We start from the raw sequence: 17,145 nt of genomic DNA, 5'->3' as shown, positions 1-17,145 counted from the left end.
AGGGTCACCAAATATGGTAAGGCTATTTTGATGGTCACCGAATTCTGTTACCCTCCTCTATTTCACTCATAATGAATGTGATGGGGTTTTTTTTGCAACTTATTTTTTCGGACAAGAACAAAAAAACAGTTCAAAAACAAATGTATAGCACTTCATGCACTATGCATGCATTTAGCACTATGACCCTACTGTATGTCTGCTTCTGTTCATGTCAGCCCAAAATGATTTCTACTGTAAGAAGCTGAAGAGTTCACACATGAATTTGGAGTGTGTCACATTCATTGTGAGTGAAATAGATGAGGGTAACAGAATTCGGTGACCATTAAAATAGCCTTATCATATTTGGTGACCGTATACAGGTCCTTCTCAAAAAAATAGCATATTGTGATAAAGTTAATTATTTTCCATAATGTAATGATAGAAATTAAACTTTCGTATATTTTAGATTCATTGCACACCAACTGAAATATTTCAGGTCTTTTATTGTTTTAATACTGATGATTTTGGCATACAGCTCATGAAAACCCAAAATTCCTATCTCAAAAAATTAGCATATTGCATCCGACCAATAAAAAAAGTGTTTTTAATACAAAAAAAAAGTCAACCTTCAAATAATTATGTTCAGTTATGCACTCAATACTTGGTCGGGAATCCTTTTGCAGAAATGACTGCTTCAATGCAGCGTGGCATGGAGGCAATCAGCCTGTGGTACTGCTGAGGTGTTATGGAGGCCCAGGATGCTTCGATAGCGGTCTTAAGCTCATCCAGAGTGTTGGGTCTTGCGTCTCTCAACTTTCTCTTCACAATATCCCACAGATTCTCTATGGGGTTCAGGTCAGGAGAGTTGGCAGGCCAATTGAGCACGGTAATACCATGGTCAGTAAACCATTTACCAGTGGTTTTGGCACTGTGAGCAGGTGCCAGGTCGTGCTGAAAAATGAAATCTTCATCTCCATAAAGCTTTTCAGCAGATGGAAGCATGAAGTGCTCCAAAATCTCCTGATAGCTAGCTGCATTGACCCTGCCCTTGATAAAACACAGTGGACCAACACTAGCAGCTGACATGGCACCCCAGACCATCACTGACTGTGAGTACTTGACACTGGACTTCGGGCATTTTGGCTTTTCCTTCTCCCCAGTTCTCCAGACTCTGGCACCTTGATTTCCGAATGACATGCAAAATTTGCTTTCATCCGAAAAAAGTACTTTGGACCACTGAGCAACAGTCCAGTGCTGCTTCTCTGTAGCCCAGGTCAGGCGCTTCTGCCGCTGTTTCTGGTTTCATAAGTGACTTGACCTGGGGAATGCGGCACCTGTAGCCCATTTCCTGCACACGCCTGTGCACGGTGGCTCTGGATGTTTCTACTCCAGACTCAGTCCACTGCTTCCGCAGGTCCCCCAAGGTCTGGAATCGGTCCTTCTCCACAATCTTCCTCAGGGTCCGGTCACCTCTTCTCGCTGTGCAGCGTTTTTTTGCCACACTTTTTCCTTCCCACAGACTTCCCACTAAGGTGCCTTGATACAGCACTCTGGGAACAGCCTATTTGTTCAGAAATTTCTTTCTGTGTCTTACCCTCTTGCTTGAGTGTGTCAATGATGGCCTTCTGGACAGCAGTCAGGTCGGCAGTCTTACCCATGATTGCGGTTTTGAGTAATGAAACAGGCTGGGAGTTTTTAAAAGCATCAGGAATCTTTTGCAGGTGTTTAGAGTTAATTAGTTGATTCAGATGATTAGGTTAATAGCTCGTTTAGAGACCCTTTTCATGATATGCTAATTTTTTGAGATAGGAATTTTGGGTTTTCATGAGCTGTATGCCAAAATCATCAGTATTAAAACAATAAAAGACCTGAAATATTTCAGTTGGTGTGCAATGAATCTAAAATATATGAAAGTTTAATTTTTATCATTACATTATGGAAAATAATGAACTTTATCACAATATGCTAATTCTTTTAGGAGGACCTGTACTGTATGTCTGCTTCTGTTCATGTCAGCCCAAAATGATTTCTACTGTAAGAAGTGGAAAAGTTCAGCGGGAACCGATGCTTCTTCGTGGCAAGTTATGTTTGATTAAACATCACAAAAAAAGCTCATTTACACATTCTGGGTGAAATAGAGGTGGGTAAAATAATTAATTCACTTTTAAAACAGTTTCTTTACAGCCATTCTGAGTGGAATTATTGAAATTATTGCGTAATAATGTACAAAAAACAATATAGTGTCATTGTATTAGCCTTATGTTGGTTATTCGATAAATAAATTGCAAAACTTGAGAAAAAAAAACTTTCCTAAAAGCGCGCTCTCGTTAAACTTGCACGGTCGCCAGGGTCGTTCTCGCGCGAATATTTAATGAACAACCCACGTAGTAGGCTACTCAGTCAGAAAACGACCACATTGTGCTTAATCTGGGCATGCAAATAATAATTTATGGTGTGCATTTCTAAACAAAAGTTTCGCAAAGTCCTGTTAGGCTCTTCTAGTTAGAAGTTACGCTGTTTCCGTAGATCACGCAGCACAGCGATAACCACGCCCTCTACTGTCACAGATAATGATGGTCACAGAATCTGGTGTAACACCGGTTCAAGTAGTGGGTCGGTTCAACTAGTGGGGGGCAGAGGGGTTGGGGGGCCAGTCAAAGGGGATAATAATAGTTATTATTATCCTTTTATCATCATCAGTAGTTCAGTAGACTATGCAGTATGCAGTACCCTAATATTTGTATGAAATCGTGAAACATTACCTGGTCAATATCTTCGGAGTCTATCTGTGCCTGTTGCATGGCCGATGCTTCTATCCTACCGAACAGGTACCAGTGTGGGGGTGGGGTGGGTGTATTTATGACAGTTCAAGTATTCCACAGTGACTCTAGGGGTCGCTGTTTGACAAAAACAGAATTCCTGCATGCATAGTGTGCCTTTAAGCGAATCAATAGGGTGAATCATGATTCAATGCCCCATTCATAAAGAGAGTCATTTACTTTATTCCTGACTGAATCAATCATTTGACCGAATCAAATGCATTAATTAATTAATGACTCAATGACTTACTCATTTAGACATTTACCGCCACCAACTGACATTTACCGCCACCTGCTTTTTTTGTGTGTGTAGCAGCTCTACATTTATCTTGGCTTGCATCATCCTCGTCTTCTTCCCGGCAGTGTGTAGACGTCATAGATGTCTATGGTAGACGCTACTTGGCGTATATCTTCTTCGCCGTTATGTATGTGTGCTCGGCAAGACCGTTTTGTGTTTGAGCGTCCCCAAGTTGTGTTTACTGTAACTTCAGAAGCTCCAGACACGTGAGCAAAAGCGCCAATCTCATTGATCGGATAGTTTTTGACGCGGCGCGTCAAACCAAAAAAACTAACCCGAGGCTTTTTTTTTAAAATGACGCTTTTACGCGTGGCGTTTTTCGCGTCAGTGTGCACACTCACATTGGCGCCCTTTGTTTAATCACGAGGCGTTAAATGTCGGCGAATATCGCGCGCGAAATTCGTCCCGGTGTGAACAGGCCTTAAGCAGAGACACCCAGACTTGCCTCTCCCCCTCTCCCTAGACACTTCCTCGAGCTCTTTCGGGAGGGACACCAAGGCGTTCCTTGGCCAGCCGGGAGACATCATCCCTCCAGCGTGTCCTAGGACTTCCCCGGGGTCTGAAACACCCCGAAACACCTCCCCGAGAAGGCGTCCAAGAGGCATCCGGAACAGATGCCCGAGACACCTGAGCTGGTCCCTCTCGATGTGGAGGAGCAGCGGCTCTACTCTGAGCTCCTCCCGAGTGACCGTGCTCCTCACCCTATCTATAAGGGATCGCCCAGCCACCCTGCGGAGAAAGCTCATTTCGGCCGCCTGTATCTGGGATTTTGTCCTTTCGGTCATGACCCACAGCTCATGACCATAGGTGAGAGTAGGAACGTAGATCGACCAGTAAATCGAGAGCTTCGCCTTGCAGCTCAGCTCCTTCTTCACCACGACAGACTGGTACATCGACCGTGTTACTGCAGAAGCTGCACCTATCCGTCTGTCAATCTCCCGTTCTATCCTTCCCTGACTCGTGAATAAGACCCCAAGATACTTGAACTCATCCACTTGAGGCAGGAACAATTTTCCGACTGAGAATATATATATATACATATTCTGATGAATATATTGAAAGTGTTATTCTGGCAAAAACAGATGTTGTATTTAGTGTTAATGATCTATAACAGAGAAAAAATGCTTACTGTGGGGTCAAAGGGGTTAATGGCGTACTGTCATTGCACTATCCCATGTGTTTATAATTTTAGTCTCGAGTTTTAACACATTTCACAACTATTGTACTAAGCATTTCTGCATTCAGCATTTGATTCCACATAATTATAGCAGTCTCTATTCCTCTGTGTGTCTGTCTCTCTCATTCTTCATCTTCCCCCTCTCTCTTTCTGCCTATCTCCACGCCTCTCTCGCTGCTTCCTGTCTCCCTAATCCGTAATCCCGTGAAAATCGCTCAGGCGAAACAGGGCGGCTTTGATCAGGCTCTCATATCAACGGTGGCTTCGATGTCAGCTCACCCGGATTCCACAGAACCCTGGAGCCCAGGGACAGGCGCTCCTGACAACAATTCATCAACGCCCAGACACCGTCATCCTAAATGATGCATCACAACCTGCCACTGGATTTTTCATTATTAAACAGACTCATTTAGGGGATAGTGCTATGTAAAGATCCCATAAAAAAATCACATGAAGAGTGCAGATCAAGACCCTTGCTAGTGCCGAATGCATACTCAACATATATTATTCACATTAGGGTTATTATAGTTAACTGTAACTAAAACCAACTAAAATCATTAAAAAAAAACAATAACACTATATCAATGATTTTGAAATAACACTGATCAAATCATAGGGAATTGCGGAGTAGAATCAGAAACACCCTAGCTCACGCTAAATGCTACATTTGGTGAAGAGCAAGAGGAAGGGTAAATGTTACAATTCTCGATGTTTCAATAGTAGAGGCACAAAATGTAAACGGCATATTTCAGTGTGAAAAAAAAAGTTTACCAACCTTTTATGTGTACATTTTCAACTTTATCACCATGACAATGATATTAAAACGGCCAGAAAAATAATGTTTACAAAAAATACTTTTTAATGGAAAAAATTATGTAGTGCTTTTATAAAATTACAAATAATCTTCTCTTTTCTGATTGAAGTCCCCCCAAAATTTGCCCCATTCACTTACATTGTAAGTACCTCAACATAAAAAGAGCAGATATTAAAGTCCCCCGTAGTCAATCATTTTATCCCTTAAAACTCAACTTTGATCACCAAAATTACATATTTGAGCATTTTTTTCCTTCATGCCTTAAAATAGCTGAAATGTAACTCTACACCGTTGCTTCATTTAGTATATGCGGTTCTATGAATATGCAAATTATCCCCGCCTCCACTCACTCACAACAGCTCAGAGATCCACTCGTTGACGATCACACGTTGACGTGATTGATTACAAGGTAGTTTGTGACATCAGAAACACCAGCGATTTCTAACCACGTTTTTGTCTGTTTGCACGACACCGTTTTCAACTAAAATTGTAGAACTTTTTATCCGTTTTGGCCGTTTGTTTACAGGACAACAGCATTTTGGGTGCCTGAAAACGCAAAATGTTGGAAACGGGTTTCAAAGTGCAAGTTTTTGAAAACGGTCTCTGTGTAAACAATAAAAACACAAATTTCTGAAGACGATAACTTCATGCACATGCGTATTACGTGTCCAGTCTGTAGTGTTTCATCGCAATCGAATGGCCTGGCAGCAGAATACAGCTTTTTTAGTCGTTTTCACGGATCTGTGTGAATGGGGATTGCTTTGACAATGGTGTCCTCTGTACGCGGAAAACTCAAAGGAAAGGAAAAACTTCTCCGCTTTAAGCATATCATTGTCGTTTAAATGTACCCTGAGACTGTCTTTGGTTCACTGCAGTTTTAAGGAGAAAATACTCAGCAATGGCGTTGACTTATGAATTTGCACATTGTTTGTTTTAAAGCATATTAAAAACACTTGATTTGCACCACATGGGGTCTTTAAGGCATATTAAAAACACCACATACATAGACATATTTTTTTTGGGGGGGGGGGGGACTTTAAAAGGGACAAGTCAGATTTTTTTAATTGGCAATTAAAATCTGTTGATTGAACTTATTTTGTATTGAAACAGGAATATTCTTTTAATATGTATGTACTGAACCAGCAGCTGTGGCGTTTGTTTTGCGCTGCAGGTCTCAAACCCTCTGCATGTCTGCTGTCGAGGAGCTTTGCTCGCCCAGGGGATTCAGACTTTCCACACAGTGATATCTCATACCCTGACGGGTAACCAGGGTGTCCATTAGACATGGACAGAAACTTTATACTCAAGGGAAGAGAACTCAGCAAACCCAGACATCTTATCTCGTGAGTTAAGCATAGTATTGGGTTTGTTGTGTGTTAAAGGAATCTGTTTTATGTCAACAGTCCAGTAAGGTTTAAGTGACTTGAGCTTTACTGACCTGAATTTACATTATATGAAATATGTATGAATCATTTGCCCTCAGTTTCACACATGTGTTCTAGCAGAATAAAGGTTTTTGAGAAATGTTTTTCTTGCATGTGGTCTTTTTTTTATTAATTCCACTTGGTTTTGCAGGTGCATGCAATCTGTAATCAGGTGCTTTGTATCAGAATGGTGCAAGCATAGGTGCACCCCAGCTGTGCACAGGAAGTAGAGCATCTGATAGTCAACCACCTCGATGAGCCTCTATCTCCTCCATCTCTTTCTGCAGTGTCAGCCACTAATAGTGATCAGTTCCCGTCACCACTGTTTTTTCCGTTAAAGGCTGAAACCAGATTGACAGCGGTGCAAGTGTGAGTATGGGAACGGATGTCCAATGATGCCTGTTGATTTAGATGAGGATCATTAGTCTTCACATTGTCAGCGGGCTGTAAAGAAATCCCTTATTTAAGCCATGATAAGGAAGGGTTCACTCTCTCCCCGGTTATGACCTAGATAGCATGCCACAGCTAACACATTACTCTCCTTTCTTCTTAACCATGCACTCACTTTCACTTTGTCTGTACAACACATTTGTGTCTATATTGCTGCACCACAAACAGAAAACAGAATAAAAATAGGTGAATAAATAAAAGTTGGGATGAAAGGAAAATTCACCCTACCTATTTTCTAAATGCATATTGTGGACAATCAATCCGTGCAACTAAAGAGCGATGATATCATCAAGTCAGAACTAACGATGCCAGATTCACAAATGAATTTGATTCAGTTCTTTTCTGTATATTCCATTAGTCAAATTTGTAAGTAAAAGTGCTTATTTACTGTTATTTACTTATTACCGTTGTTGTCAACAAAAGAGAAGCTTTAAAGTTGCCATAAAATCAAAAGTTTTATGGAATATTACAGTATTTATTGTAAATGATTTATCCACGCAAAGTCATGTGTCCTTGTAATCTTTAATCAATATAACTTCAGGGAGTTGAACTTCACCTCCCTCATGCAGCTCATCTCTTCTCTTCTCTGATGATGTGTTTCCTGGTGTGGGGGCGGGGCAACCTGTCATCCTTATGAGATCGTCCAATAGCAAACCACAACTATCCGACCATTCAATTCCCCATGGACAAAATCAAATCCGTCTAACATTTTTTCTTGTTTCAGAAGCTGTTTCACTCGGATATACGTCACAATAAGAAAAAAAGACTATCACAACTTCCTTTTTTACACGGACTTTAAGAACTCTCTGTGGTTTCCTGCCAAATCAAAAGCTCAATGTTAACTGTTTGAAAATTAATATGATGTACTGTAAAATAAAATGATTAGTGAAATGAAATTAGTATTATTATATTTTTCTTAAATAGTCATTTTTTATTTTACAGTGAAATATACCAATAGTAATATTCATATTATGTTTAATACTTCTTTTATTTAGTAATAATATTTGTATTATTATTAATATAAATAACAATATTTTTTGTTATTTATATTAATACTTGCTTACACTGCTTACTCCATTACACTGTCCTCCATTATGTTTAAAGGGGGATTCGGCAACTATTTCAACTTAATAAAACCGTTTAGAAATCATTTGGATGGTTTACCTGTTCTGGTGAGAATGGTGACTTTCCCCGCTCCCCCCAACGTTTCCAGGTGGAAAACCAACCTTGCAACATGAGGATTAGAGTCCCGGTAAGTTGGAAATAGGAAGTCTCGTGAGAAATGAGAACGAGCCAGAAACACAAACTGCTTTACGGCAATTCGACATAAACACACACACGCCGCCCTCAATGTGTATGATGTATTACCCACCTCGGTAGACATAGCTCCACACGATAAAGTCGGCCGGCTTCAATAATAACAAATGCACATAAGCAGCGGTAGAAAGGGGGAGAAGGGTGCCCCAAGTCAGGTTTTTTTTTACGACATTGTTGTGAAATATAGGCCTCAAAGCTGTAGGGGGAGCTCATTGAGAAAACAAAAGTGAAATTCAGCGAAGAAATAGCTAGGGTTGGCGAATCCCCCTTTAACATCTTTGTCTCTCAAAAAATGTTTCATGCCCCTTTAAGAAAGCTGCATTGAGTAAGACATTATTCTAGTTACAATATGAAAACATCAAAACCATCAACAACAAAAAAAAAATCGTTTTGGTTCAATTACTAAGATGCACTTGATAGGTTGTGTAAATATATTTAGGAAAATGATGATCATTGAATTCACCCACAGTGTAATTCACTGGTCACTGATGCTTGATTTTCTCAATCTCTTTCACTGGCATGCCATCTAGTGGTTATGCGTCATACTAGGCATGAGAGGAAGTAGGCGTGTTTTTTATACACAATAAATGTCTCAAAAGATGTCAAAACCTAAGGAGTTTTAATAAACAATATTAAATTATGACACAAAACACAATATAATGTGTTGCATGCACTCTGTCAAGCATTCAGGGGGCTGTAAAAATACTAGGACTTTCCAAACAAACAGGTCTGAAGCAAGAAGCTTTAAAAGGTGTGCTGTTACTTTTCTAACTTTTAACTGGATGATAGAACAGTTGAACACCGTAAAAACCACCTATAAACGCCATGACAGCTACCCAGAACACCCTATACCCTATAGCACCCATAGCAAAGCCCAGGAAACCACCTATCAAACCTTAAAATTGTAGAAGTGAGTTTTAAATGGGCAAATAATAGGTTTATACTCTCAGCAGCACTACAGATGATAGCATAAATAAAAATCAATGTGCCGCTGACACTGGGCAGCTCCTTCTCTATAAGCAACTGTTGTGGTTACAAGGGCAGATTGGGAATAATCTCTGGGAACAACAGCTCCTTGCAGATTTTTGTAATCCCAGGCTGAAGCCATCCCAGGGGTGGGATTTATCTGACTCCTGTCTATACTTACAAAGACCCTGCCGTTGAGCTCTTTTACACTCTTGAGCTTCTGGACTGTGAAAAAAGAACAATGGTTTGCCCTTTCCTGTATTAGCTTTGTATCCTCTTACTGATTGAGTCACTGATAAAGTACCCAATGCGCAAAACATTTTCAAGAAAGGTCAGCCATAATTGGTACACCATCTGTTTCGTATAACCTCTGCCATATATGAACCCAGAACCTAACTCAAGGTAAAACTTCCTGTGACCCTTGCCAAAAAATGCTATTCAAATGAAATAACTAAATTGTGTTCGAGATATACTGTACATGATGGTACAAAGGTGAAAAAAAACTAAAATGAATGTTTAAAAAAGTGTTGATACATGAGCAATGAATTTTGGCCATGACTCCCTGGTAGAAGAGATTTATATCTCAATGGGATTATTCCTATTCCAAAACTGAACAATATAGTGGAAAACACTGTGTCAACTGAAGTATGTCTTATAAAACAAAATGCATCAAGTTCTTCTTACTTAATCTATTTAAGTTTTGTCAACTTAATTCTATCTGTGATCTGTGGAAGTGTACTCCCAGAGTGCATTAGTGCATGAATAAATTAATTGGTTTTGTTTTACTATTTTTTGCTTTATTTTATTTTATTTTATTTGATATAGTTACAGGGGTTATACTGAAAAGAGACAGCAAATAAATTAAATATAATTGAAATAGTCTAATTACTTAAATTTAAAAAAAAATTAAACGTGTTACCATTGTTGTGGTTTGCATGCTGAATGTTGAAGTCTGTGTGTGACTCAAACAAAATTGCAAGCTATTGTCACAAATATAGAGGGATTATATCAACCCAATTAAAGGTTTATGCCATAAGTATAATAAAATGGTAAAAGATCATTATTATACATGGAATATAGTTATGCTGTATATCATTAATACATACATTCAAAACATGGAAATAATTTAAGTATAAATAAATAAATATAATATATATTACTTCACTTCCTTTGAAATGAAATAACTGTGATTTCATGTTGCATCACTTCATCAATTGAAAGACAATTACAATAATATAAATGAAGTTACAAGTGCCCAACCAAAGGGAACACTTATCACAATAATGATGTGAAATTTTAGGAAATCAACATGAATTTATGAAGTCAATTTATGTGACGTTCTCTCAAAAATTTTAGTTTTATTGACAATAAAATTCAAGATGACTGGAAAATGAGCGAATGCAACTAAGAATGATGACTGCAGAAGTGGAAGAAATTAGTGAAAAGTTTATTAAGATTTGCCCCGCCTGTCTTTTTTTTTTTTTTTTTTTTTTTTTTGCTTTTGCTTTTGCAAAATGGTACTCAAACCAGTCAAGTAATGTTTAGTTTGGTTTTCTGAGTAAAAAAGGCATAGCATGCAAACAGTACAGATTACTAAATTGTTTTAAGTAAGTTCAACAAATTATTGGACATTAAGTAAAGTTAACTAATAAGTCTTAGTAAGAACAACTGTTAGATTTTACAGTGTAGATGAATATTGTTGGTGTTTCAGGGCTGGAATTTCGGTGTGGGATTGCATGTATTGTGCATAATTTTACTCATCCCCACAGATTTTGTGCTCACACCCAAAGTGTGGAACATAAAGCTGCCTCTCAGTACTAAATTGAGTTCTTTTCCACTGCTTATATATTGTGCTTAAACAGTCAAATACGCACAAAATAATCTTGGCGAGAATTCACGTACGTTCAGTTATGTTTTAAGTGAACGTAAACACGCATGTGCAAGTTAACAGTATAATCTGTGCATCCCTTCTTAAAGTGACAGCAGCCTAATATTCCTGCTGTCAATTTATGAGATGATATTAAAATATTTATATGGCAGTTTTTCCTCATGATATCAATGTCAAAATTGTGGCTAGTGAAAATGTTGAGTGGCTAGTAGCTTTGGAAAACCACAAGCCACAGTGTCTGGTGAGCAAAAAAAGTTAATGTCAAGCCCTGGTAATAATATAATATAATAACTTCAGAGCGCTCTCCAAAGCCACTCCTCCTCCAAAACACATGAAAATTTACAGTAGCTATGGGAAGAACGGATCATTTTACTGACTCAGATCTTTGAATCTCGTTCATCAATATGAGCAAATAATTTTTCAAGTAATTTCGTTCATTTCAGCAGAATATATTTAAAATGTTAATAGCCAAATTCCCCAACACATACTTACGCGACGACTTTGATCACATTTCTAATTTTAAAAAAACTGCAATGCAAGGCCAAGGCCAAATTATGAGAAACAGAAATGATTAATTCATGGCTTAGCTGGTCTTCAGGCTAGGCAGTCAGTTAGTTTACCTCACCTCCAAACCTGAGTCATTCATTCTTTTGTTCTTTCATTCGTTCTCTCGGGAGGTAAACAAATAATTTCTCTTTCCTGTACAGACAGCATAGCCTCTATGGGGCTGTCACGGGATGAACGAACGACTCAGACCCGAACTTGAAGACTCGAGAAGTGAATTAATCATTTTTGTTTCCTGTACAGAACCTATAGATGTTGAGTATGCGCAGTCAACACAAAATTAATGAATCACTCTCTGAGAAAACTCGTTGCTACCTAGTCAAAATGAAAAAAATGTTCATGTTCGGCCCATCACTAGTGTACAGCTGAGAGCAAACAAAAGCGTCATGAGAGATGGCGTTAAACTACCTCATGTCTCAAAGCACATAACATTACAATAATAATAAACATAAACAACCTAAAGAGCACTGACCTGTACCACCTGACTGCTGCAGATTAATTTCGGTGTTGATAGTGTTGCCATTGAAACGAATTGATTCAAGTCACAAACTGCTCCAAGTATAACGTCACAGGTTTCCATTTGTTCCAAAATACAGTATGGCGTGAACGGAGCATAGGCCCCGTTTACATATTATTAAGTTTACATGGTATTAAGATGTGTTTTGGTTGATCGGTTCACAAGTGGACGAGGCTAAATACAGGTGTAAACGGGGTCTAAAACGTTTTTAGCTCGTCCACTTTTGACCACTTCCAGAGGTAGTTCAAAAACGCATTAGACCGGATTGCTTTCATAGAGTAAATGCTTATGTGTACGAAAAGCCACAAAAGACACCTACTCTCCGCCTACTGACTTAAAGCTCCAGTAGGTAACTTTTGTAAACAAATATTTGTTAAAAATGTCATTATGTCCTGACAGTTGAATATGAGACAGATAATCTGTGAAAAAAATCAAGCTCCTCTGGCTCCTCCCTGGGGTCCTATTGCCATTTGCAGAAATACACCGCTCCCGGTCAGAAACAACCAATCAGAGCCAGGAGGAATGTCTTAGCAGCGTCAATCACGCTCGTGTACGCGCTGATCACCCCTTTCTTGCACAGCGCGAGCGCGTACCGTCGTTCGTGACTCTCCTGTTCGAACTCGTTCATCCAAATGAACGAATCTTTTTTCGAGTCATTTCGTTCATTCAACGAACGAAATGACTCGAAAAAAGATTTGTTCATTTTGAACGAGTCTTTTTCTGAGTCATTTCGTTCATTCAACGAACGAAATGACTCGAAAAAAGATTTGTTCATTTTGATGAACGAGTTCGAACAGGATCACAAACGTGCATCACAGAACAGAGCAAGGCGAGCATTTGTGCTTATAAAACTTAAAGTTTTTTATTTATTTTTGAAATGACCGATCATTTCGCTAGATAAGACCCTTATTCATCGTCTGGTATCGTTTAAAGCCCTTTGAAGCTGCACTGAAACGGTCATTTGGTCCTTGAAACGTTTTTGTGTCCTATTGAAGACTCGTTCAAATCTTTTTTCGAGTCATTTCGTTCGTTGAATGAACGAAATGACTTGAAAAAAGATTTGTTCATTTGGATGAACGAGTTCGAACAGGAGAGTCACGAACGACGGTGTGCGCTCGCGCTGTGCAAGAGAGGGGTGATCAGCGTTTACACGAGCGTGATTGACACTGCTAAGACATTCCTCCTGGCTGTTCCCGGTTGTTTCTGACCGGGAGCGGTGTATTTCTGCAAATGTCAATAGGACCACAGGGAGGAGCAAGAGGAGCTTGATTTTTTCACAGATTATCTCTCTCATATTCTACTGTCAGGACATAATGACAGTTTTAACGAATATTTTTTTACAAAAGTTACCTACTGGAGCTTTAAATTACGGTTCTTAGATTACTTGGTAATTACAACCAACACTGTGCAGTAATTAAAATGTAAACTTACGCATTGACTCACTCGAGCAACTATTTTCGTCCAAACTAACTCTCTCGATCGCCGCTGCTGCCCTGTTGCTTAAAAAAAAAATTGCGTACTGCTGGTGAGAAATATGCAGACCTCTTTTTGTCTGGCGCTGTGACCATGGTGACTCATAATATCTGCGCTCCATTGATAATGGCTTTTTATAGTTGTGGTGCACGCGCTTAACTCAGAGTCAGTCAACTTATTGAGCTTACTCATTTCAGCTGTTCTGAAACCGAAAACTCAGAGTTTCCCATCTCAGGGTAAGTCAACTCAGAGTTCAAGTTTTAACTCAGAGTAGGTTGAACCTCCTTATTGAAACAGCTAGGCCCCTGGTCAACTCTGTTACCTCTGTTATAAAACAAAAACTCCAAAGCATTTGTAGAAAAAGCATGACTTGCACCAAGTGATGTCACTTCCTCTGGCGGGAAACACTGGAAAGCAGTGATGTCAGTCATTATTCTTCTCTCATTAATTTTTGCACAAAATGTTTAGGATACACCTACAGTAGATTCATTATTTGTCAAATCTATTATTGTGATATTGCAGTGAATCTCTCATTCACTTTTAAAAAAATGATAATATGGCGAAAACCCATAAAATTCAGTTTTTAGACATGCCATGTGGTATCTGGTTTGAGGTTAGCATTTTGAGCTAAAGCACAAAATGGTGGAAAATGTCAGCTCTGTTATCGTCAACTGTTATCATCAACCCAATTTGTCTATAACAGAGTTGATAGATGTTTCTGTTAGTACATTGATGTTCAGTATTAATATTTTAAATCTTACAAGTTTAAGATCAGCAAATGATGAAAATGTTGAATTTAAAGTGCATTCTATGAAAATAAAAAAGTTTAACAGAAAAAAGAAAAAAAAATTATTTCTCTACTTGTAATGTACCCGCGATTCTGGAATGAGTCGTATGATGGTATTTTGACCAGCTGAGAACTCGTGAAGAGCTAATAAACTTAAAGGAGTCAAAACAGCGGCAGGAATCCTCCTGTCACACAAAAACGATCTGCAGCCAGGAGACGCGGTTCTCATGCCTGTACTGTACCGAACTGTGATGAGCAACATTGCTTCTATGGCGGAAAAAAACAGTTATGCTTTGGCATTCTGTCCTTTTTAGGGTCTCATCTTTTGACATCATGTCCCATTTTTGTTTCATTTAGGCTACATGTCTTTAATTCGTGTTGCGTCTATATTTCATTCAAACCCCACCAGAGTTCATTTTGGAAACGCATCTTTTCAGCAGTCTCGCTCTGCCTGTTTGGTGTGCACAGCACCAGGGTTCAAATGGCAGTGTGAACACACCTCTTAATTAAGTGATTGCTATCAGGATGTGGAGAGACTTTCAACCAGCATAACAAAAAAAAAAAAACATTAAATCCATTAGATCAAAAGATCTGAAAAAAAAAAAACCATAGGCCTACATTTACCCACCCATAGACCCTCCCCTCGAAGACAGAAGTGGTTGGAAGAGAACAAATGAGACTGATTAAAACACTTGGTGTAAACGGGAATGTCCTCCTCCCTTGTCTGCTTGTAGTCCGATCGACCAAAACGCATCTTAAAACCAGGTGTAGCCTACACAGGACCATAAGCTCGTTGTTTTGGTTCAGCAGGAACAGTAATAGGTGGCTGCTGTTTCGGTTGAGGTGGGTTCAGATGGCAGTATTCACACTTATTCAAATTAAGTGTGAACACCCCTTTACTTAGTGATTATCATCAGGATGTGAAGAGACTTTCAACCAGCATAATAAAAAATGTTTCTCGAACAAATCGCCTACCCTGCCTTTAATGCTGCTAAAAAGCTTAGACTGTTAAATGTCGAGTTCCATTGTAACAACATGCCCCGCTGGCATCAACATGCTCAGTGAACTGTATATTTTTAGCATTGTTGGCAAGATTTTAAGCTATGTGTAGAAACTGACTTTCAAAAAAGAAATTACCTTGAGAAATGATAGAGTGAAAATCTGACAACTAGCCCCAGTCTTCGCTAGAAAAACAACAACCCAAAAGTGATGGCAAGGAAAACAGTATATGTTTATATAGAGTAGCTTTATTTACATACAGAAATTTACATAGCCAACATTTACACAGAAAATTAAATAAAGAGAATGCAATCTCCTTTTTTTTATCATGGACTCCATCAGCGAATTATATGCAGCTGCATGGCATTTTTAATACTTGTCCGTTTCAAATGTAGGCCTACTACTGTATTATTTTAGCTAAGCCAATTTTGAGAAGCATGTCAACCCGAAATTGCAATACTGCATGTCGCCTAGTGGTAGAGCCTGTCCCTTCAATCTCATCTGTGTCGGCAAAGCCGTGCACGCGCACTTCTCTGGTAGGGGCGACAGTCGCGCGCTCGCCATAGAAAACAAAGCTATCCGTGCGCTTCCATTACAGCTATTGGGGCAAACCCAGCACACAGTTCTCCCTCTCTTTCTCTCTGCATGCACACCCAAGATGGGTTTGCAGCTCATCTAAGGGCCTTTGAAAGCGGGGCCTGTTGTGAGGACAGACAGGCAACTGAAGTCAGCGAAACGTTTCAGTTTTTTTCCCCCTGGACTGCTTTTGTTTCTTAGCCTCGGCTAGCAGCACAGCCACAATCATTGTCATTTCTGCTGCGAGCCGCCGAAGGAAACACATCGCCATGTTGTTATCGGAGGGGGCTCAGTGAAGAAGGCGAAAACCGTGAGCGTGTGGAGGAGATAATCTCGTCTTTTGAGCCGAACCTCAGTCCTCAGCCGCTGCCTGACTGACTGACATGGCGGAGCAGAGCTACTCCTGGTGAGTGCCAGCAAATATAACCATTCTGACACAAAACGCCGACATTTCACCCGCTTTAACACACAAGTATAACCACTGTCAGCGCCTGAAAGGTGTGATTTTAACTCAGTATTTGCCTTTAATACGGCTGCATTACACTCCGGTGAAGGTTCGAGGCGTATTTGGGGTCTTACGTTAATGTAGCCGAATAGCTCTCTTATACGGGTTTGGTGTTTTAATCTCAACCGCCGTTAGACCAGCATTCATTTAATTTATTTTATCTCAAAAATTATTTACAATCGTTAAGCTCTTAAAAATACGCATTTCCCGTCGTGTGTATGTGTGTTTATTTGTAATACGGTTGATTCAGTAGAGGCACAAAGGGAAATGCAGTGCGCTAACGTGCTAGCACGACCAATTAAACGTGAAACATTATTAAATAAATATATTTTCATTGATTTTATCATTATTTTATTGTTTCTCGTCTGAATCAGTGGCCGGTAATCGTAGATTGGGTCGTGGTGGCGGTGCTTTAGCTCATTAGCTGCTCTAATCCTGTCTTTAAGGAAGAGAGTTGTGTATGTAAGAAATAGGCTGTGTTTAAACAATCTAGTGAGCTGACTTTATAGACAACCGGTTCGGGTGTCATAAACGCACGTGAAACGTTCCAAATGTGATGCGGATATGATGCCCTAAAATGCTCTCTAGATAG

The 17,145-nt window shown here is 39.4% G+C and overlaps 1 protein-coding gene across 1 annotated transcript in view; it reads left to right on the top strand.

Moving 5' to 3' along the window:
• The first annotated feature begins 15,999 nt into the window (after positions 1 to 15,999).
• The window catches only part of sppl3 (signal peptide peptidase 3), a 44,904-nt gene continuing 43,758 nt past the window's right edge, over positions 16,000 to 17,145 (top strand). The window contains exon 1 of the mRNA XM_077242982.1: positions 16,000 to 16,454. Within this exon, the coding sequence (XP_077099097.1) occupies positions 16,432 to 16,454 (23 nt within the window). The 5' untranslated portion in view covers positions 16,000 to 16,431. The remainder of the gene's footprint in view (positions 16,455 to 17,145) is intronic.

Source organism: Siphateles boraxobius, unplaced genomic scaffold (assembly GCF_051911475.1).
Source record: "Siphateles boraxobius isolate OS27281-9 unplaced genomic scaffold, OSU_SipBor_1 25, whole genome shotgun sequence".
Lineage (NCBI taxonomy): Eukaryota > Metazoa > Chordata > Actinopteri > Cypriniformes > Leuciscidae > Siphateles > Siphateles boraxobius.
The sequence above is the reverse complement of the archived record's forward strand: the minus strand, read 5'-3'. Positions and strand labels throughout refer to the sequence as shown.